The following is a 24737-nucleotide window of genomic DNA, read 5'->3' as shown; positions in this document are numbered from 1 at the left end:
CACACATCTCGATTCGTGTTCACGGGATTTGAAATCAACGCATCACGTTTTATATTTACGAAATAATAGCAATTCGTATTCAAGCAATTTAAAAATAACACATTGCTTTTTGTATTCACGCGATTTAAAAATTGGGAAAGGAATAACACCATCTAGGACAGATTCCAAAACTGATAAGTTTTAGTTTAATACCAGCCACAACAACAACTTCTATTGAAAGACTGTTTTCCAAAATGAAATTGGCCTGTTTAAAATTACAGAGCAGTCTTTAAACAAAATCATTAAATTTTCATTTAATGGCTCGAAAAAGCTATCACATGATCGAGTAGATAAAATTATCCCAATATTTAAAAGTTTTGCAAATTACAGGGTAACCAATTAGAAATTTTTTAAACCATTTTCTACCTACTTAGACCATTTCATATCATTTATGATAATATACTGGGAAAGATTTGTATATCATTAAATTTTAACTTTAACAAAAAATTGTTTAGAAAAGTAATGTAAACTTTATTAATTGTTAATATATATATGTGTATTAATTGTAAATAGTAAGTATCATGTTAAAAAATATTCGTCATAAAAGTTGTAAGCAAGTATCCTAATAGTTTTCTATTATTAAGGAAAATAGTTTCTTCAAAATTCATGTTTTCTTTCTTTCCTTTTCTTTCATCTCTCAGCCCCTGCCTCTTATAATTAATTTAAAGTAACCATTTTATAGTTAAAATATATTCCCTACTAAATGCTAAATCTTATTTTCCGCAGAAGGGGTTTTGTTTTAAGTTTGATCATTTTTAACCCTATAAACTTTCTTTAAATCAAAGTATTTAACTTGCATTTATTTTAATAACTAGAATATTTATTTATTTATTTTAAATTTAATTCTATGAACAAATTTTTTAATGTTAAATTTATGTTTAAATGAATTTTTGTATTAAGTAATATGATAAAAAAAAATATGAAATTTCCCCAAATTTTTAATTATTTCAATTTATCTAAATTTTATCTGATAAATTGATTCTGATTTTCTGATTCTATTTTTTTTTCTTAAGTAATCAGTTTTGCAGTTTCTAATTTTAAACATTTAAAAGTATATAATTTTGTGGAAAGATATTACAAGGTTAACTAACAAAGGGAATTTAGTGCCTAGAATGATGCTTATATAACAATTACTACCCATAATTGCTGTCAATATGCCTGTCGAAATACTTAGGCATGCGGCCCTTCATTGGTCAATCTGCTGTGCATGTGGCCCTTCACTCAAAAAGGTTGTGCACCCCTATTGTAAATAATATGACATGTAATCTTTGGAATGAAAATGCCTAGAAATTATGATAATTGTGGTTTCAAAAATATTATTTTTTTAATTCTAAAAAATGGAATCTTAAAAAACATAATGAATCCAATGAGTTGTTTCTTAATCGGAATTATATTTTAGTGGCAATTGCAGCACGCTTTGAAAGGCTCTTTCTGACTGACTCCATATTTGATTGTTTTATAGACAGTAAATATCATTGATGTGATTGTATGCTAGGAATAGTTTGAAGTGGGCAACTGTTCGCCTTCGAAAAAGTTTAAAACAGCAGTTTTTTCTTTGAAAGCATTAAGAACAATAATTTTTTACTACTTTGACTTACATTGCAAAATCAACTTGCAACCATGGAGCAAATGTATGAACAATAAAAAAATTAACTATAATTACTGATTTCCCAACTTTTTAAACAAAATATGGTAATTATTTTGAGCAAATCATGCAGTATTGTAGAAAATGCTTAAGTTATAGAAGATTTAGTATAATTTCAAAAAATAATTAGTCTGATCCAATTTATAGCACATAGAATATGATTGAAATAAGTTTAGAACAATTTCAGACAAAAAATGTCTAGTTAATAGGTATAATAAAGCAGTAACTACGTCAATAAAATTAATTACATTTTATCTATTTATGGAATAAATGCCTCTAAGAGTATTTTTTTTAGTTTTGGACTTTTGATACTGCGGCAGCAGGATTGAATCGTCAAAGTGATGCAAGCATAAATTTTATTAAATAAATCAGCCAGAAAAAATATTAAATTACAGTTGTGAACCTACCAAATTTGTTATGACAATATATTTTTAATTTTAAATGTATTTTAAAAGAAAAGGAAATTATTTGTGTTGACTTATAGATCTTAATAGAATCATATGGAAAATGGAATCATATGAGATCTTTCATGTAATTTACTAATCAAATTTGACGGATAATAAGCATTTAATTTAAAAGATATGAATGTTGAAGGGGGAAGAGAAAGCACAAGCATAAGCAAACAATTATTTATACAGTGTTTTCACTACAGCGTGAGAATCTCGGATATTTTTTTCTTTTCTCGCAATAAAAAATGATTAATGGGAGAAGTTCGCGCACTCTATTAATCAATTTCAAAATGCGCGAATTTTGGAAAAAAAAATTCTTCTTTTGCCATTTTATTTTGAATAAAATCTGTTTCACTTTTCTTCCTTGATCTTTCATTATTTTGAACATCGGTCCTTGTTATCTAGCTTTCCTATTTACCAGTATTGTTCAGAACCGGTGTGAACAGCAGAACCCCCCCCCCCCGAACCACAGAACTCTTTCAGAACGTATTTCTCTGCAACCACGTTTTCACCATAGATAAGGTTTCTTCATGTAAGACGCGTACCTTTTTGTGCATGAATGTAAGATGGACAAATACCTTGTTAAGGCGACAGCTTCTACTCCATAACGGACAAATGAAACTGAAACAAATGTCGGTAGAAACTGTCAAAACGAGACAAATACGGATATTTTTCAGCCAAATAAATATAATAGCTGAGGAAAAAGTAGATATGGAACATTTTCCATGTGATGATGCAGCAAAAATATTTAATTAGAAGATGATAAAAATTTATTATAATTAATGAAATAATTTTTTTCCAAGTCTATTTGTGTTTTGTTTTTTTAATTTTTAGAAATCTCAGTTAACTTTTTGAAATCTCATCTTGTTTTTGAGAAAGGGTGAGAAACTCTCTCCCATTTTTTTTTCTGTAATAAAAACACTGTTATAGTACCATACATTTTTAGTGAGTAACTTCAATTGTTGTAGAAGAGACAGTTTTATGTTAAAAAACAACAATTGTGAATCGGTCATCAGGGTTTTTGAGTGGTTGAAAACAAGGTGCTTGCTGCCTAGTATCTTTATATTACTTTTTATTATAATGATTATCAATAATATAAACATCAGTTATTTTTATGTTGTATAAGGTAAAGAACTTCTCTACAATAAATAACGGAAGATAATGATATATAGATAAAAAATAATATTCTATGTAATTTAAATTTTTTATTTCTACCTGTACATTACTTGTTTAATTCCATTGCATGAATTTTGTGTAATTTTTAATTTTTCTAAATGTTCTAGGTTAAGGCCAAGCAGTGTCGTTACTATTTTGATAATGGTGATATTAAGTATTTTCAGTAAGTTTAATTTATAATATAATTCTATCCTTAAACATTTTTGATAAAGACATTCAAATTTGCAATGAAAAGTAAAGTTTTGGACACTTCTTTTTCTAAGAGAAATGATTCTTCTAAATTCTTTAAAAAAATGCATACATCTATAGTTCTCATTCCTAAATCTCATTAAATCTAGTTTTTCTTGTTCTTTTATTAATCTAAAAAATTCTTTTTAATCCAAACAATTTATTATATTATCCATGCTCACAATGAAATTAGGTTTTTAATTACTTTCTATTTTCCTGATTGATTCATTGTATATTTTTATTCATTTGAAATTTCAAGCAACAATGGTAACGTTGTATTGAAATTTTGTGAACAGTTACTAGTGATCTTGTGGCCTTTGAACATTAGGATCCTCCATATTTCTGGGTCCTTTTGTACTAAAATTGGGTTCTTTTTTAAAATACAGATTCTCTACTTCTTCATCCATATACTACTATGCAAATTCATGATTATTCCATCTATTGATAGACAGAGACATGACAATTCAATTATAATTTCGGAAAAAGGACATATAATTGAATTGTCAGGACTTATAATAAGAATTGAACTAACACCTGCATCAGAGAAAATCAACAATTATTTGATAATCAGAATTATTTTTATCTTCTCTTTCGGAAAGCAATAAAGATGAAAGAGATTTCTTTTAATATTTATTTTAATTTTAGAAATTGTTTTTGCCTCTATAAATCATCTGACGCTTTATTAATTAATTTTTTTCTTTGTCTTCCACTATAGAATCTTTGACGTACTTTACATGTTATAGCATGTAACCCGTATCATGTTTACACTGAAAAGCATTAACAAGCACTGTCACTTTACAATCTTTTTCTTCTGCTCAATTTGTTATAAAATATTACTCTAGTCTTGTGCTAACCATAACCCAATCAATCTTTGTTACATAAAATAATGATTTTACAACTGTGAAGCATTCGATACAATTTAAGTCATACAGCGTTACAAATGGTGTATGACATTCACATAATCAAGTGCAAAAGTGCAATGACCCGAGATTTCTCTAACCAAGACCAGAAGCATTATGATTAGTTAATTTTGTGTCCGGTCTTAGCTTACATAGAATAAAAGCCAATGCTCTAAAAATGTTAGTATCTTCTTTGAAGGAGGGAACACTTTTAGTTCACTTTCTAAGAGAGGGTGTAACTCGGAATCAGTTAATAATTTTTATTATGGTTGCAAACTAATTATATAGTTAGCAAAATAAATAAAAAAATAATAAGTTTTTTTTGACAAAATTTAGAAGAAAATTATAACAAGAAATTAAATATCCGTAGCTTTAAAATGATTTTTTGCAGAGATATCTTAATTTTGATTCTGAATTACTTATAATTCTTCTGAATTTAATTCATTTTGGGCAAGTTTGTTCAGTTTTTTTTTTCGACAATGAATTTGAACGACCTTTTTAAAAGGTGGGGGGGGGGATTAAATGTCTTTACTATGGAAATGAATTTTTGTTACTATTGTAAAATGATGCTTTGCATTTTTGAATTTACTTTGCTGATTGTTTTTACTGACTAGTTTAACTTTCAATATCATATTTATCATCAGGGTTGACATTTTGTCAGGGAGAAACCTATTTCTACCAAGACACTAGAAAGAAGAAACTAAAAACCAAAAGAAACTGAACAAAATTGGAGAAACTAAAATTGTTCTAAAGAATTGTTTATGGAATTGAAGAACATTTGTTAATATTAAAGATTGCTAGAATTGAATGCAATAAAATTGTTTTAAAAATAAGCAGCATAAGAATTGCTTAAATTTGAATAAATTAAATTTATGTACCAGAAAGTCAAAAGTTTTTCACATCAGTACTTAAAATTTTTATTTTTATTTTTCTATTAATTATTTGAGTTTCATACAGAATTTTTCAATTTATAAGCTATATAATATTATTTAAGTGTCAGAGTGAATATTCAAAGAGTTAACAGTATTTGATTATAAAAATTAGTATGTTATTTGTAATTGTGAATTTAATGTGTGATTGATGTTAGTATATATATTTAGTATGTGATTGGTTAATTTAACAGTTCTTTAAATATTTATTAAAGTTTTTTTTATACTCATAAATGTAAAAAAAATATATATATATATATATATACAGTGAAACCTCCGTTACGCGGACATTCATGGGACCAAAAAATTTGTCCGTTTATGAGAGTTGTCCGTTTACGGGAAGGGTACACTAATAACGAAATTTAACACCGTAAATTGTTTTTAGAATATTTTCAAAGATATAGAAATAATTAAATAGTATCTACAAGGATACTATAAATATCTACAAGAATATTTATTTAAACAATAAGAAAGATAAAAAAGAATATATAAAGAAGTTTGATATAAATACAGAATTCTGGATGTAGCTACAGATGAATAAATAAATAAATATAATTTTCATATCAGCATACATACTCAAGTAGACATATGGTACCGAATGAGAGCTTTCTGTCCTCAGTCCGTTTCAATTAATAGTTTGACATCCCCTTACACCTACTTATCATTTGATAGGGACCATGGTTATACCTTCTTGACAAAAAAAAACCTCCCATGATTCACAGAAAAAAAAGCTATGAATACCTGTAAGTAATGAGGACCTATGGAGTTGATTATTCTCAATTGATCAGCTATCAATTGTCTGAATAAATGTTTCATTTATATAAACTCTATTTTTTACCCCAGTTGTGTTAAATACAATCTTCAAATTTATAAGAAAATTAAAGAAATTTTTAATGGGGAAGAAGCATTGAGAGATGTCATTTCAGCTTGAGGGGTCTCATGACCTTATGTGGTCCAGATGAAAAGATCAAAAGACGCCGATGTCAGAATTATATCAGGAGTTCAGTATTCTCTCCTTTCTTCACAAAGATAAGGCAAGGTGACAGGAGAAAGATTGATTTTTCAGTGGTGAAATAGCTAAAGAATGTTTTTAGTTACGGATAAGGCAAAAATTTTTATTTGCATGCTTTAAAAATGGTGAAAAGTTGCATTTTTTTTAAGCTTCCAATTAAAAGCAAAAATAGTTCCTTTTTCAAATTTAGAGAAAGTAATGTCCGGTTTGTAGAGATAGAAAACAACGTTTCAGGACCAAAATGACTGTCCGCGTCCGGTTACGGGAGTGTCCGCATTGCAGAGAGTGTACATAATGGTATATTCATGGAAAATTCCCGGGGAATTAAAAATATGTCCGTATTGAGAGGCGTCCGTCTTGCAGGAGTGTCCATAATTGGAGGTTTCACTGTATATATATATATATATATATATATATATATATATATATATATATATATATGAGAGAGATGTAAAATATAAAACAATACATAATTTGATTTCTTATGAATATCATTAAATTTATTTTTCTTCCAAATTGTTGCTTTTGAGTTTTCACAAATTTAAAAATAATGTATTAAATAGCTTGAACATTAATTCTATTATTTAAACTGGATTAATTATAAGCTGTTCAAAAATTAGTATGAAAAGAGTTTCTTCCACTTGGGGTTAAAGAAACCTATTTCTTTCTGTGTGGTTTTTTCCACTGTGAAAGAAAATTGCAAACAATATTTCAAATATGCAACATTGTTAGTAAGTTTTGTTTGATTAAAGCTTATTCTTAATTTTTTCCTATAATTTTCAGGTGCTCTATTTATGAATTTTGCTGTGGAATGTCATGTTGCCGATCCTCCGCTATGACATTTTACCAAATGTGGTATTTCTGGTAGGTGTTAAATCATTTTTGAGAAATATTTGCTGTTATTTTAAATATGTTGTGCTTTTTTAATGTGTTAAAAAAGTAAGTTTGTTAAAATAAATTAAATATTATAAATAAATTAACCCTGTAAGCTGTATTTATAAAAATTAAAACTCTTCTGTAGAGTTTATAAGTTTTGCAGTCTCTTACATTGTGAGAATATATTATAATTTGTCAAAATAAAAGCAAAAATTTTTTAAAAAAATTTTAAATATTTATTTATGAAATTGATCTTTTGCTCATAGTCTTCAAATCACTCCTACTTTTACTTTGGGTTTACAGTTTGATGTTTATTGGGGTGTTAATGAAATGTTCCATTATCCATTCTGATTACCTCCTCTCTCTACCTTTTATGTTATGTACAGCATTTCCGCAAGAGCCCATTGTGGACCAAGGCTCCACAATTTCGTAATCAATAGCACGATGGTGGCCATGTTATCAGCATTGCACACTGGCTGACTTCGGTCTGAAACTGGGTGGGCTTCAAGCTGCCACAAGGGATCATTATGTAATGTAAAAGAATTCGCAAGTAATTTTTTTACCCTTTTTATTACAAAGCTTATGGTAGGTGTGAAAACAAAGGTTTTTGTCAAGTTTATCCTTTATGAGTGGTCATTTAAAAACTGATTCAGAGTTTCACTTATTATTATTATTTTTTTATTCTAATATAATTCAGTGTTTCTCAGCCAGGCTCATTTAACCATTTAACTCCTAAACCAGTGCATCCCGACATATTTTGACCCAGTCTTTCCATTTTGAATGCTAGAAGCTTTTCCCCCACACCCTTTCAAGAACTTTAAAAACATATCAGATTTAAATAATTTTTCAATATGATTAAAAAATAACTCTACTAAAACATAAAATGCTTTGGCCGATGCAGCATTATGATCAGAGTAAATTTGGTCTCATAATTTTGTGAAAAAGTACTTCGATTGGAGATTTTTGTACCCCTAGACTAGATGGAAAGTGTTACAAATTTAATATGTTTAGTCATAATCTATTCAAAAATAATATTCAGTGCTCAGAAACTTTATTATCTTCTTTAGAAAAGTTTTATTTCATTTTCTAAAAGAAAATTGTACACTAAATCAGTTAGTAGTTTTATACTTCTGTGCTAAGTTTAGCTTTGTTTTCCAAAATTGCTGAGGCATGACAGCAAATAGAAATGCTATCTTGAGCTCTTTCTCTTTTTGCTGTAGCTCTTTCGCCTTATCTCGAATAAGATTTGCGCATTAAATATCAAAATTCTGTGATGGATATTTTCATTAAATAAGTTTTGCTTGGTGTTACTTTTTCAGTTTCAAAAAATTCATGCTTCAAAGCATTAAAAACTTATAAACTTATAATAGACTAGTGTCATAAATTTTGTATTAAATCTAATTTCCTATAAGATAACTCAGGAAATTCATTTACGAATCTCATAAAGGTCTCTTTTCTGAAGGTGTAAAAACAATTATAATCAAATTGATCTCATTATTTTCTTTTATGGCACCAAAACTTTTATTTTAAAGTGATTTTTAATTAAGCAGATTCTAATAGGTTTTTATGTTTGTTGAATATCGATTAAAATCTGTAATAGCATTTTATAAAGTATTGATAATATTATGTTATTATGTCTATATTATTATTACATCTATATTATTATAGGAATCTGAGGAAGGAAAAAGTAATTTTTTTTATAAAAATACAATATACTTTTGAAACTGATGCCTTTTACTCTAAATGCATATCCCAGACAGGGGTAGAAATTAAAAAAAAAAAGTACTGGTCCATGGGACCAGTAACTAAAACATTTTACTGGTCCGCACAAAACTTTACTGGTCCGTCAAGTTTAAAAATAAGTAAACAAATAAGCGGAAACAAAATAATTATTTCAATTTTGAATGATCTTTCATTCTCTAAAATTAAAAGCTTAATCCTAAAATCCCCTTGACAAATTCAGCCTCTCTTGTCTCAGAAGTCTGCAGTTTGTATAGACTTACCTTTTTATATGTAAATGCAAAGAAGATAATAGAATAAGATATGAATTTTATAATATTATAATTAAGTTATTAAATTCCATTAATGTTAGCATTAATATAATTCAATCAGTATTTCTATTTCTTTTTTTAAAAAATAACAAGTGAATATAAGTTTGAAAATAGAAACAATTTTCAATTTATGGTATTTTTTTTATCCAAATAAATTTACTTGAACCAAATTATAAACATGTAATAATCAATTTTAAAAATGTCTATATCGCTTGAATTAAATAATATACACTCTAAAACAAGATTACTTTTACTTAAAACATAATATAATTTGATGTGGTGTTCTACTTTGAGTAAAATTTCGAAATTTAATTTTTTTGATTTAAATCAAAGATTTTTTCCTTTCTTAAAAAGGAACCTTACCTTCTTTCTTAAATCAGGAAACCCTGAATTAAATACCTAGAGTTTTTCAAAACTTGATGAAAAATATCAATAAAATTTATCTAGATTAACAATTTATTTGCATCATGTAAAAAATAAGTAAGTAAAATATAGTCTATTTTCTGAAACAAGCTTTTTTCCTTTCACCACTTTCTAACCATAAGGCAACTGCTGGTGTAGGATCAAATAAGTCAATGGTAGGACTGTCAAGATTTATTCTCATCAAATCATTCAATGATTCTGTGGACAAGCAGCTACGCCAGTCAGACTTGGTTTCATTCATTACACTAAAACCTCTTTCACATTCTGATGATGTGCTTGGCAAACTTAATAATATGTCAATTACTGCCAAGATTTGGGAATGTCCAATATGATGTTGAACATTAATGTCTTTCCAGGTTAAACTGTTTGGCTCATCCCTTCTTGAATAAAGTGCCTTTTTTAGTGTTTTCCACTCAAATAAGATATCAGATGTTTCAATGCCAAATTTTTTGAGGATACTGGCGTAATTATCAAGCACAGCATTTATTTCAGATTCTCCGAAATCTTTTGGGCAAGGTTTCAAGGGCCATTCCTTTAAAGATAAAAGTTTACTTACAGAAAGTAAGCTTTGATCAATATCAACAAACCGTTCTTGCAACTGTTGAATTATGGTATCGATGAATTGGTGAAAATGTCTTTCTTTTCCTTTTATATTCTCGTTTCTCTTTTTTTTGTCGTCAGAGAATTTAAATTTGCTCATTTTATCATTAATCTTTGCCGTATCTTCTTTGAGGTCTTCCAAAGACTCTTGCACAACTCTTACACATGTATATGCATGAAATAATGTTGTTGTTCTATCTTGGAGTGTTATTGACACTTTCTGCAAGCAGCAAACAATTTCACTTAGTTCTAAAGCAGCATGAATCAGTGAAGGTGTAGTCAGTGCTTTAAAGAGACCTAAGGAAACAGCAGCAGAATCAGTTTTTGATCTCAGGGAACAGTTTTCTAACTGTAATTTTACAGCCTCATACAATTCCCAAAAATTATTCAGGGCCGTGTTTAGATGGGGCACCCAACGAGTTCCACCAACTCTGGTTGGAACAAGCTGTTTAAGCTTAAGTGATTCACAAGCTTCTTTCAGCTCTGCTCTGTTCAGAGGACTGTAGTGATAAAATTTGTAAAGTTTGAAGAGCATGTCTTCGACATTTTGATACACTTTAAATTTTTTTAAGGTATTTTTGAATGCAAGTTCCAACCTATGAGCCATACAATGAAGTCCAATGACTTCAGGTTGTTCATTTTGAATCCTCTTAGTGACTCCAGATTTGCAACCTTGCATGGTTGCAGCACCATCTGCTACAAAGCACAAAAGCTTTTCAAAGGGCTTTTCTGAAACCTGAAAGGTCTCAGAGCATACATTCTTTAGAGCTAAAAATATAGATTCAGCATCTGCTTTTTGAAGCGAAACTATATTTAAAAATTTAGTGCAAATTTCTCCCTTCTTGCAAAATACTATGTAGACCAACAACTGTTCTAACACTGCACTGTCTGTTGATTCATCACATAGTAAGGAGAAACATTTAACTTCCTTCATATCACAGCGAAGTTGCTCATAAGATGCTTTTGATATATATTTTATGAATTCCCTACATGCTTTATCATTTTGATAACTTTCTCCAATGTCGATATTTTTCATAATATCCAGTTTACACTGCCATACAAAATCTGTAAACGGTCTGGAATGCTTAGCCAGAGCATGAGCAGTACGAAAAAGATTATCAAGTCTTTCTTTCTGACATTTTTGAAGAGACTGTAAGGCTCTACTAGCTGGTGACGTACCAGGTGCTTCTTTAGATCTTAGCATATTTGAAATTTTATCATGTTGACTACTGGATGCATGGGCTTTCACAGAGTCTATCTTAAAATTTGAAGTTCCTGTGTAAAATGCAGATTCTTTATCAGAATGATTTGAATTTCTGCAAATTTTACAAAACATTTGATCATTTTCCTTGTCATATTCCAGCCACGGAAATGTCTTTAACCAAAGTTCTTGAAACTTTCTTGTTCTCTTTTCCTTATCGTATTTTTTATCACTCGCATTCTTATTTGATTCGTCAGTAGTTTTCACCTTTTTCGTAGGCGGTTCTTTACCGATGCCGTACCGCCACATTTTAAACTTGCAGCAATGCTTAAAAAAAATTATAAAGCGAATTAATAAAAAAGTAAATCTACGATAGATCAAAATAATATTGAATGCACCAAATCACACGTGGCCCTGATTCTTCCGTTTATCTTTCTCCTCTCCGATGCTGCTAACGCATGCGCAAAACACGGAAGAAAGAAAACCTCTGACGATTGGGAACGAAGAGAGAGCCCGAAATAACGAATCATCAGGCCGCGTCGTCGATTGACAATGACGTCATGAACCAACCCCGCCACCCCCCCTATTTCTCTCCTTCAGCGCTGATGTAACGCATGCGCAAAACAAGATTTAACTTCGCCTTCCTCACGCGCGCTTGCTTCCTTTTTTTACGGATGGTGCACGTCATGAACCTACCCCGCTACCTCCCCTATTTCTCTCCTTCAGCGACTCTCCATGTGACGCATGCGGGAACAAGATTTAACTTCGCCTTCCTCAGGATCGCGTGCTAGCTTTATTTATTTTTTTTAAATTTTTTTTTTACGGAGATCTCGCACGCTAGTTTTTTTTTTTTTTTTTAAACGGAGATCGGCTGCGGCGGATGGTGGTCCGGCGGACCACTGTTTATTATTTTATGCTGGTCCGACTCTGATTTTAGTGGTCACGGACCAACGGACCACCGTTAATTTCGAGCCCTGCCAGATAAGATAGTTCAGGGTGCATAGTAGGGCTGGGCAATGTCAGAATTTCGATATTGTGGTATATTGTGAGCTTCATATCACGATATTATGATATACCGCGGTAATTAAATTGTTATGTATATTATAAATGCTAAGACTATTTTGCAATTAAAAATTAATGTGTTTAAAGAGCATCATTTAAAAAAAATGGGGTACTTATCCTATATTAGCTCGCAGCATAATTATCCCATGGAATCAACTAATTATAAAGCATCATTATTTTAAAACAGAAAAATTTTATTAATATAAACATCAATTACTAATATAAACATCAACACAATTATAAACATCAAAACAGTTATAAACATCAACACAATTATAAACATCAACAATTATAAATATCAACACAATTATAAACATCACAAGGAGATCCGACAATCTCGGATATTTTTAAAATCAGAAGCACGCTATTCTCAAAATGAAACCAAAATCAGTAACTAAGTATACCATGGAGGGTTGATATAATGCGCGGGTGTTTGAAATCCGATATCGCCAATACCACGGATATGACGCATGCGCTTTAAAATCAAATGATACCACAATATATTGTAGGAGAAATTTCTAGCTGCCGAGAGGAGGTACCGTAAATATTACGCGCAAGCCTTTGAGTTCTTCACCCCTAAATCAATCACGTGCCATACCAATACCTCCTAGATACCATACCATACCGCCACTTCCTCGCCGCCGGTCGGCCGAAGATATTGGCTAGCGGTGAGTACCGAGAGGTGCAGGCATACCGAAGTTCAATAACTCGGTATTGCCGAAGAATATACTTCCGAATATCATTACCGCGGTATCAAAGAAATACCGGTAAATGACGGTATTACGGTATATTGCCCAGGCCTAGTGCATAGCATTTTTAAAAAGTGCTTAAATGTGCTTATTTTCGTTTTTTAAAAGCCCTTAAAGGTGCTTTTTTTTATTAGGTGTTTTTAGAAAGTGCTTAATTTTCCCTTTTTCAAAAAGAGATTTTTCCTTTACTATGTTGATTTTCGCTTCGAATTATGCAAAGAGTCAAGTTCACATTGCTCTATTCAACGTTTTCGCAATTAATTCAACCCCAATCTATGTTGGTGTATTGTCTGTCCGTAGCGTATGAAAACTTTAAAATTTCATAATGCTTGACAATTGTCGAAAACAATGACAAAAGTTTTGTTTTTGTTTTTTGACATGACGATTAAAACAAGATAAAACCATCAATTGTAAAAAACTTTGCAACCCTGCCTAATTATATTGTATTAAAGTGCTTAAAAATATTTTTTGAGTGCTTAAAAGGTGCTTATTTTTGTTGATTAATTTGGCTACGCACCCTGTAGTTGATATACTGTAGTTGATACCCTGTAGTTGAAGCAGAACAGAATTTAAAGTGCTTTCACTCCTTGTGTAAAAGTAGAATAGGCATTACAGAATAATATTGAGTAGAGTTTTTAAATTTTATAATCACAATTAAATTATTAAAGAAAAAAAAGCAATGAATAAAGCACAAATATGAATTATAAGCTTCTTTTTTTTCTTCTTCTTATTGCTCACTGTTATTCACTTAAACTTTACTAGAGCCCTGATTATAAATATGAATTACAGGACTTCTTTCCTAACAATGTCAGATATTTATTTAGATACAGCTAGAAAACTGATTATAAATATGCATTACAGAGCTTTTTTAAGTATTGTTAAGTGATATTTATTTAGAGCCCTGATTATGAATATGAATTACAGGGTTCTTTTTATTCCATCGGAATTTGTTATGATAAAATGAGCCCTGATTTTAAATATAAATTAAGAGCTTTTTTATATTGTTCACTGATATTTATTTAATTCTAGGTTAATGGTATTTCTGACTATACTGTTTTGTTCTGGTGGAGGATGGTGGTATAGGATACGAAACAATGATTATACTCAGACAAGAGGTACTCAAATAATGCCTCAAAGAGTAACCATATATTCTGGTAAGTATATGTTATATACAATGTGCTTTTGCAAACTTATTTATTAATATGTATTATGACAAACAATAAAAATATATTAGAAATATTTGTTAAATATTTGTCTTTTTATTATTTTACTTAGAAATGTGTGCTAAATTTGTCAAGTGTATTTAAATCATGTTATTATAAGTTATTGAAATTCAAATATATATTTTTATCATTTGTGTGGACTTTTCGGTATGCAATTTGATTTCGTATTCTTGGAAATTTCAACCTGTAGTGATATTTCTGTAATTATTAAACGATTTTTCTGTAGTTTTTTTTTATAATGATCAATATAATTTTCTGTAGTGATATTGAAATTATTTTATTTTGATTATGTATTCTGCTGGTAACAGGAACACCTCAGCTGGGGTATTGCTGATTATTTTTCGTATCAGATTTTCTCTTTTAAAAAAAGGCTAAAAAAATACTTGATAGATAATAAAGAAAAAGAAATAATTGTCCTACTCTCATAAATAATGATTTAAGAATATTTTTCCCTTTTTAAAATCTGGCACTAAAAAAGACATGCACAGTCCATCCTGCAGGTGTGTAATGCCCTTTTTTTCTTATCTATCATTATTTATGAGAGAAGACAGGGGAAAAAAAAGAAACTGTTTTTAATTCTAACTATTTTTAAAAAATATTAACTATTCTAACTATTTGTTATTACTATTTGTTGGGGAATAAACTAGTTGTTTCAGTCCATTACTGTAATATGTTTGCTATTTAAGCAAGATTTTTTAAAATTTATATGCATGTAAGGTGTTTCCATAATTTATTTCTGCCCACTGTTCTGCTCTTATAACTTTAAGCTCTTTACTTAAGTCACTTAATGTTCATTACTTTGGTTTTATTTTTCTGCGATTGTATATATTGTATCAGTAATTGTATGGTGATAATTTTTTTTTTTGTTGAAGAAACTTTAAATAAGTACAAATAAAAGTACCTTAAAAAAACAATTTTGAATAATTCTCTTTGAGACATTTTTTTTCTTCCAAACTGTCTGTCTTGTTATGTCTGTCTTACCTATTGTAGATAATTCTTTTTTTTTTTGTTTTTTTGTTTTTGCTTACGTCTTCTGTATTTGGTTAACTGCTGTCATCTCTTTTTTCTTTTAGTCAAAACTATTTATTTTTAAATTCTACCACTCCTTTTAAAATGACTTTAAACTTACAATAAGTAAACAAAAGTATAGAGCAGTTAAATGGCAAAACTTTGCAAACCACCGAAAGTTTGGTAAAAGTTTAAAGAGAAAAAAGTTTGGTTAAAAGTAAAGTAATACTAAGATTTCAGATTATTCTGTAGCTTCAGTTTTTTAGGTTGCAAATTCATTTATTATAATGAATTAATTTGGAAAAAAGGAATAAATATGAACTACTGCCATTAGCTAAAACACTTATAAAGTCTGAACTAATAAATATGCAGTTTTTTTAATATACACTTTTAGTACTACTACTACTAGTTTTCATACTTTTTAAAAGAAGGTTCAAAATGATAAGGGGTTTTCCACAAATTTTATTTTGTATGCTATTAAATAAGATGTATTAAAAATGGCACCGGCATTGTTGGGGATCATCTGCCCCAAAAGTATGTTTTCTTTCCTTATACAATCATATTTCTGTATATGAACATTTATTGTAAGGTATTATTTATTTAATTTTGTCTTTAATGCAAAATAATATTTGTAGAAAACCTCTTATCACATTGAGCTTTTTTTTCAAAAATACAAAAACTACTTAAAGTTGCTTGAAATGAAGATATTCAAATCAGACTTTTTTCATTAATTGCTAAATGCAATTCACTACAGAGCTATGGAGACAAAAAAATTTCAGTTTTTTTGCACTCATGCACAGTATAAAAGAACTACTTTAATTACTTATATATAGCACAGTTTTCAACGAATTCTTTTTAAAATTGCAATGCAAAATTAATTTTCTGGCAACGCAAAGTTAAACATTATTAATTTTAAATTGCTCTAAAAAAATTCTTTCATTTTAATGAATATTTTAAACTTATTGCAAAAAATGTATTTTTTTTTAATGAAAATGCCCATACAGGGTTCCCACAGTCCTTGAGAGTCCTTGAATTATTTTTTGCTAAATTTAGGTCCTTGAAAGTGCTTGAAAAACGTCTTAGGTCCTTGAAAAACTTGATAGGTCCTTGAATTTGTCCAATACTGCCGGCGGCCCTTTTTATAAAACACCCGCGGATCTTTCTCGTTCTTTCTGTTTTGTTCCTGAGCTCTCTCGCGTGTTTTTTAACGCCGCCGTTTCTAACCGGGCCTAGTGTCTTGGTGTCTGCCAAGCGCGGAGCACAGCAGACAATCAATGCTTTCGGGGCGAGGCTCCACTTCATCTTCTGTCGCATATGCTTAGATCTTCTTTTTCTTATCGAAACTGGAATACTCTCGAATTTCGTAATAATATGTACCTTTTAGTTTTCAATAAATTTGCCATTTTACCATCCACACTTGCCCTCCATTTGCGTCATTTCAAAACTTTATTGTAAAGCGTATTCGCAAAGGCACGGCTTCGTATTTGTGTTATGTAGTTTAGACTAGTTATGCCTGGGAAGTGCTATTTTAATCCCCAATGGATGGATAATCAAGTTTATAAAGAATGGATTTTATCGATGCCCGAAAAGAAGTTCAGAGCCAAGTGCCGATTATGCATGAAGGAGATCGATATCGCAAAAATGGAAGAATCTGCTCTGAAATCACACATGAAAGAAAGGTAAAACAAAAAAGCAGTCTCATGCCCTGAGTTCTCTTTTTCCAAAGACATCATCTAATTCATCTGGTGTAAATACTCCTTCAACATCGTGTGCCCCATGTGATCCAGAAACTTTAGTGGCCGAGGTAACATTGTCTTATCTGGTCAAAAGGAATGTGCTTGATGCTGAAATTCTCTGGTATCTGAAGTGCATCACTAGTAATTATTCATGTAACTCCTGGGAAGGGATTAGTAAATGGTTCTCCAAAATGTTTGCTAATAGGTGTATAGCGAGACAATTTTTTTGTAGTGCCACAAAGTGAGCCTATTTGGGCTCCTTTGGATTGGCACTATACTTCAAAGGGATTCTTATAAATGAGCTGAAGAATGTTGAATGCTACACTGTACTCTTTGATGAGACGTTAAATCAGTCTCTACAATCCAAGCAGATGGACATTATGGTAAGGAATTGATAATAAAGTTTGCACTAAGTATCTTACCTCCCAATTTATGGGTCATAGAACTGCAGAAAATATTTTGTCCTCTTTTTACAAATGCATGGATGATGGTTAAAAGCTCTCTAAAATACTTCAATTATCCATGGATGGACCCTATGTCAATTGGAAATTCTATTAGAAGCTTCAGTGTGAATTAAAAGAGAAATATTCCCACCAGGTCATATTCATTGGCAGTCATGGATTACACATAACGAATAATGCTTTTAAACATGGTGAAAATGGGATATGTTCCTTCTAATTTTTATTTTTAGAAAGAATTGTTGCTGCATAACATTTAGAGAAGGTTGTGTAAATTATGGATGAATAATTTCAGAAACGATGTTTAATAGAGGAGAGGAGGGGGTTATGGAATAGTCATGGAATATGAAATACCTAAGATTTAGCTCTGTCTTTCATGCAGCCTTCGCATGGAAATACACAGGATTAAAGGATTTCACCATTAACACCTCATTATCATTTGTTATAGATTGTGCTGAAAATTAATTTGTGAATTAATATGTAAAACCAGTAGGGTTGTTTTTAAAAAAATATAAATTTTAGTCCATAATACATATACTCTCTTCTCTCTATATAGGCAAATCATTTAGGTATTATATTTGAAATTAATTATTGCCACAACAAGCATTGTTGCTTCTAGTAAAATAGAAGAGAATAATTTTTAAAATTGGTCTTAGATTAAGGTCCTTGAAAATTTTGTTGAGGTCCTTGAAAAGTCCTGGAAATTCCTTGAATTTCAATCTCATCATCGAGTGGGAACACTGCCATATCTTCATAAATATTTAAGCTAGGCTTACAAAATTTTACGCAATTATTGCAAATAATCAAAATAATTGTTACAAATCTATTGCTAAATTTTATGACCTGAGGTGTGCAAAAACACCATTTTTGTTTGTAATATATTGTTGGTCTTTCAAACTTCTTAGAGCTTTAAATTTCATTGTATGAGAAATCGCATTATTTAAATACTTCTGAAGTTTTAAAATATTTCTTTAAGTATTTCCTGAGAAATATGAAAAAATGTATTTGTGTAGACGTGTTTCCGTTATTAATGTCTACCCCTGTGTATATATCCTTACCTTAATGCTCTTTCCTTTATTTATTTTTTAATTTTTATTTTATTTATTTTTATGTTTTGTAAATTTTTAAATATTTTTTAAAAATGTTTTATTTTTAATGATTTTTTCTTTTTTTTTAAAAAAAAATATACTTATATCTTTTTTCCTTGTTTTCTCTGTATTTTATACATATACGAATATATATATATGAATGCATATGTATACCAGATATGCATGTATGTATACACACATACATGCATATCTGGTAGCCGAAGTTCTCCAGCATGGCAACCGACATTGCAAATTTTTCTTTTTTAAAAAGCAGACAAACAGAAGGTGGGGTTGGTATTGCTGTGATTCTTTTTCAATCATCAAAATATCTCTAAACTTGTTTCTAATAAAAATTAAAAAGCTGCATTGAAAGAACTCTGCACGGAACAAAAAGTAGAAAATTTTTTTCTGTTCTTGATTGCAGACATAATAATAATTTTTTTAGCTTCATTGTATAAAATTCAACATGAATTTAAACAACATGAACTGTTTATGTATAATTTTTTAGGTAAATCTTGCTACTTGTATGTCAAATCAAGCCAAATTTTTAAATTAATAGTCTCTCTGATTGGGGTGAGGTTGCAAAAAAATTTTTATTTATGAAGATACTGCAGCATGTTCTCTCTGCATATTTTGCTATTGCATATTGCTATTGCATAGTTTCAATTTTTGACATTCTTATAAATTTCTCAATAAAAACTTAGAGGTTAATTTTGTAACTTTAGAGGTATTTTAAGTCATGCAATTTGTCATATTTATCAAATAAAGTTTAAAGCTTTCAGAGGTTTGTAGACCAGTAATGAGAGGACCAGTAATGAATTAGGAACACAAATAAGTATTTTTAAACATCCTATGCCAGAAAGTATAGCAATCGGCTTGTAACTTGTATCGATTACTTTGGTTGCTATGTGCAACAATTGCATAAAATTTTGTAAACTTAGCTTATTTGTAAACTTATATTTATGGAGATATAGACATTTTTTTTATAAAAACTCATCTTTTTTTTCTATAACTTTAAATATACGTATTAAAATTAAGCAAGATTTTTGAAAACATTTTTAGTTTGTCAGAAAACTATTATTTTAAAATTTGAAAAAAGAAAAAAAAAACTCATAAAAAATTGTGTGAGGTATAGCATTTAAAGTAGGTCTTTAATGCTGCATCTGTGCACCAAGGAAAATCAAAAAATTTTTTTTTTTTATCATTAATGAATCGTAGTTTGTAAATAATGAGAAAAGCCTGATGAATATTTTCAAAATTTGAAAAGATTTTAGCAATTTATTTAGTAACTTTTGTACTTTTTACAAAGAAGCTCTAAATAATGAGGAGTTTTCTGCAAATTTCATTTTGAATCATAAGACAAAATTTAATTACAAATGATAATCAGGGATTTGTCTAGGTTTTTTATGAGGTGCCTGTTTTTTGAAAATTAAGACATAATTTGAGAAAATTAAAAATTATATTAAAAAATGAACACAAAAATATGGTAAAATAAGGAAATATTTTTTAAAAGTATTTTGTGAAGCTACCGTTTTTCCTTGAGTTGAATATTGGAAGGTACTGCTAAACGGTAGTAAATTTGTCCTGGAGGGACCCCTGATAATGCTTAGCAATTATCGTTACTATACCAAAATATGATGGTATAGGAAGAAGAAATGTGTGAAAGAAGACATACTCTAATAAGGGAATATCTGCTACAATGTCACTTTTAATGAATCTTGTTTTGTAGTATAAAATAAATTTTGTAGAAGACCCCTTATTGTTCAGAGATTTCTTTAAAAAAGTACAAAAACTACTTAGAAAATTGCTGGAAGCTTTTAAAATCTTCAAGATATTCAAAATGCACTTTTTACGTTAGTTACTAAATACAATTAATTCACTGCGAAATAATGAAAAAAATTTTTTTAGTTTTTTCTACGCATGCAGAGTATGAAAGAACTACCATAAATGCTCATATCTTGCACAATTTTTTTGAATTTTTTCAAGTTTTAAAATGATAATTTTGTTATTAATTTAAAATTGCTCGAAAAATTTTATTTAATTTTATGTTATAGCAAAAAAAGTTAGGAAAGAAAATTACTATTTTTTATTTTATGAAATTGTGCATATCTGCATAAATATTTCCACAAATGAATATCTCCAAAAGTAAAAGAATCCTTTTTGTATTTTTTGAGAAATTAAAAAAAAAAGTGTCTAAAGCTGAAAGTGTCTTTTCCATTATTGTTGAGTAATGTGTGTGTATATATATTATATATATTTCTCCCTTTTTTTTTTTTAAACATAATGAACTTTTCTAGTTGATATTATATAAAAACTTATAATGTTTGTCACAGGGTTGGGTTTTTGACGTCAAAAAGTGGTTTTTGACATGACAAGGGTATAATACTGGTTTAAACCGTCAAAAACCCGTCAAAAATGTCAAAAACTAAAGTTTGCCAAGAAAATATATAAACTTCAAAACTACCAACAGTTGCCATGCATTATATTGAAATTTAATTATACTATAGGTAATCAGCAGGTTTTAAAATATTTTTTAATTAAAATTAAGGTAAAATAACAGATTTAAAATCTCAGAAATTTGTATTCAAATGCATGTGCAGAAAAATTTTGCAAAAATTTTTTAAATATTTATATTTTGAAAAAAAAATTTTTTTTTTGATACTTAAGAAAATTAAAAGTTTATTACTATGCATTTTTGACATATAAGGAACATATAACTAATATTTATAAGGAACTTACAAGTTATGTTGTATAAATACAAACTTGATACAAGTGTATGAAAAAAAATTTTAATGTTATACCGAATATCTTTATTATCCAATATGTTAATTTGAATTTAAAAGTAGTTATATTTGGGAATAATGATAAATATAATTCATATTGTTTATTATATTTATTTATAATTATTACACTTATCATTTTAAAACAATTTTTACCTCTTAATTTTTTCCCCTATTTGTATTAAGAATACAAATAATGCATATCTTGAAAGCAAGAAGTAATTATTCAACAGCTGAATATTTAGATATTCAACAAACTATGTATATAGTATTCAGCAAAATGAAATTCACAAGTATTTGGATAAACTAAATTTTCAGCATAGTAAATGAATAGGCTAAATATACTGTAAATCGACACTAACTACTCTGTGTATTTAACAGAAAGCACTTAAATTTGTATTGTCTTATGTTAAAAAGATTATTAAGAAGATTTAAAAGAATATTAAAGAGATTTTTCTTTAAAAGATGTCTAATGTACAAAACTGCTAATGTTTATCTTTAAAAATGTCTAATTTTTAGTATAATCTATACTAAACACTAAATTTGATTATAAATAAATTTCTTAATAATATCACTGCAGATTTTCAATAACACATGAAAATGAATACATACTATTACAAAAGATGTGAGCTTTCAAAAGTACAAGATTTTGGTTACTATTCAAAATATAAGTGTTTCTTCAAAATTTTAAATTTATTTTTTCTAGAACATATTTAGAAACACTATCCTTTATAAAAAATATATAAATTTTATGTATTAATTAAATTTCACATATGAATATAGGTTTTTGACATTTTCGACATTTTTGACAGTGAGGTTTTTGACGTGACGGTTTAAACCATGGTTTAAACTGTCAAAAACTGTCACATGTCAAAAACCTGCCAACCCTGGTTTGTCATCTGTTCACATTATTATTTTTCTCCCATATTATGTTTTTTTTAATGAGTTCTGAAAGTGTAAAGACTGGTTCAAACTTTTTTGTTTAAGAGTGGTTCGACTCACTATGAGTAAGATTTACTGTGAGAATTAAAAGTATTATTCAATCCTCTAGAGCAATTATTAAACATTTTTACATAGTTACAAGCAATAATTGTGTCAAATGTCAATATTTATTTATGAAAAATAAAAAAAAAATCTGAAATAAAATTGTGAAAGGAATTTAGTTTGATACAGTAAATTATTATCTGAAAGCAATTCAATTATTGAATGTTTTTTGATCTTCTTTATATTTTGTAAAGTTTTCTGCAATTTTTTAAAATCTTTTTTTTACCTTGTTTTCCTTTTTGACAAAGGTATCTGCCAAAGTCTTTGATTTTATTTGATGAATCAAGCCTCCTTTAACTATCATTATGTAAAATAAAAGACATTAAAATGCAAAGTAAATGTAAACTATGAGTAGATTAGCTTTTAGTATGTTAATATAAAAACTCTAAGAATACAACTTTATTTCAATGTATGTTAATTTAGTAGTAGTAATAAAATTAATACTATTGATTTATATTGTAATTACAAACTGTTTCAAGAAACTGTTTTAATATTTGATATTCCTTTTTGAAAAAGAGTCACTTTTATTTCTTCCATTTGGGTTGGACCTATTTTTTTCAGGGCAGTTTTTCCATTGTGGCGGAAACTAGGCTATCCTTGGTACATATCTTTAAAAATTTCTCATTTATATTCTGTTTTATGTATATATATTTTTTTTAATTTAATAATAGTAATAAAATTTGATTGTGTTACTTTAACAGTTAATTATGTTTGACTATTCTCATTTTCAATAAAATATTGTAAAATTAGTTATTTTAATTTCTGAAGAAAGTCAGTTTTTGCTGATTTAGAAAGATAAATTAAAAAGCTTGAAAATCAATACTATTGATTTATATTGTAATTACAAAACTGTTTAAAAAAAACTTTTAATATTTGATATTTCTTTTTGAAAAAGAGTCACTTTCATTTCTTGGGTAGTTAGTAGTAGTTTCAAAAATAGGGTTGGACCTATTTTTTTCAGGGCAGTTTTTCCATTTTGGCGAAACTAGGCGTACATATCCTTAAAAATTTCTCATTTATATCTTGTCCTATGTTTTTTTGGAGTTTAATTTGTACTAAACTTGTAATTTTACACCTAGGACCTGTACGTAATCAACCTTACATGTCTACTTCGAATAATGGAGTACCTATGCAAAGTGCTGTTCCTTATCCACCCCCAATGTCATCCTACCCACCTCCACTGTCATACCCACCCCCACCGCCCTATTCTGGACCACCTCCTAGTTATGACGTAGCTGTCAATCCACTAGCTTCTGCCCCTTTCCCAACTCAAACTCAAGCATTTCCAGCTAGGCAAGGATGATGAGGATGTTGAAGCTTTATGAATTTTATCTGTATATCTGGTCTTTTTACAAGTTTTTCAATTTTAATCAATGTTTCCAAATATACATATGAAGTGTTTTGAATGTTATATATAATAAATGTGCTTATGAATCTCATACTGGCTTGTGATTTTTTTTCTTTCCGATCTATGTGTTAGGTGTCTTAGAAATTTACCACAGGAAAAAAAAAACATAAATTATTTTCAAAACAACCACCATTTACAGCAAGTATGTGGTATAGTCTGAAAAAAAAAAAAAAAAGAGCTGGGGCCTGTTCAAATATTTAATTTCAAATTTTCCAATATGTAACAGAAAATATTGTTTTGTAGTTTTTCCAATCATAGGCTGTTACTGAATTTTAAAACCAATTTTAGAAATGGGTGATAGTAAATTATCCAATTTCTTAAACAGCAAACTATGTATTTTTTTCTTTAACTTCTTTTTTTAGTTGACTTTCCAAGTCATTTGCAATTTTGGGAACAAATAATATTTGCTCTAGATTTACTTTTTTTTAAGTAATCAGAGGTTCTTCAATCCTTATCAAACTCTCCATATTTACTGTGTTCATTATATTTGCCTCTTTTTTTTTTAAATCTCACACTTTGTTTAGTTTGACACAGTGTCTGCCCTTCTGGATCAAAATGCTACAGTCAACCAATCTATGTATTTGTTAAAACGAAACTTTAAACTGTTGCATATAAATGTTAACTATTAGTAATCAAAGTCTAAAAATGATCTT

At 28.9% G+C, this 24737-nt stretch overlaps 2 protein-coding genes across 2 annotated transcripts in view; one reads left to right on the top strand and one right to left on the bottom strand.

The window, feature by feature from the left end:
- Nucleotides 1-24115, top strand: part of LOC107437712 (WW domain binding protein VOPP1) — a 29223-nt gene extending 5108 nt beyond the window's left edge. The window contains exons 2-5 of the mRNA XM_043046083.3: nt 3417-3472; nt 7161-7241; nt 14369-14493; nt 23756-24115. Coding sequence (XP_042902017.1) covers nt 3417-3472; nt 7161-7241; nt 14369-14493; nt 23756-23979 — 486 coding nt within the window. The 3' untranslated portion in view covers nt 23980-24115. The remainder of the gene's footprint in view (nt 1-3416; nt 3473-7160; nt 7242-14368; nt 14494-23755) is intronic.
- Nucleotides 9743-12500, bottom strand: LOC147804077 (zinc finger protein 862-like). Its single transcript, XM_087151880.1, has one exon. It carries the CDS (start codon nt 11835-11837, stop codon nt 9801-9803), a length of 2037 nt encoding a protein of 678 aa, XP_087008006.1. The 5' UTR covers nt 11838-12500; the 3' UTR covers nt 9743-9800.
- Nucleotides 24116-24737: the final 622 nt, after the last annotated feature.

This window comes from Parasteatoda tepidariorum, chromosome 9, assembly GCF_982258835.1.
Source record: "Parasteatoda tepidariorum strain Cologne lab strain chromosome 9, Ptep-v5.0, whole genome shotgun sequence".
Classification (NCBI taxonomy): domain Eukaryota; kingdom Metazoa; phylum Arthropoda; class Arachnida; order Araneae; family Theridiidae; genus Parasteatoda; species Parasteatoda tepidariorum.
This window is presented reverse-complemented; position numbering and strand designations above follow the sequence as displayed.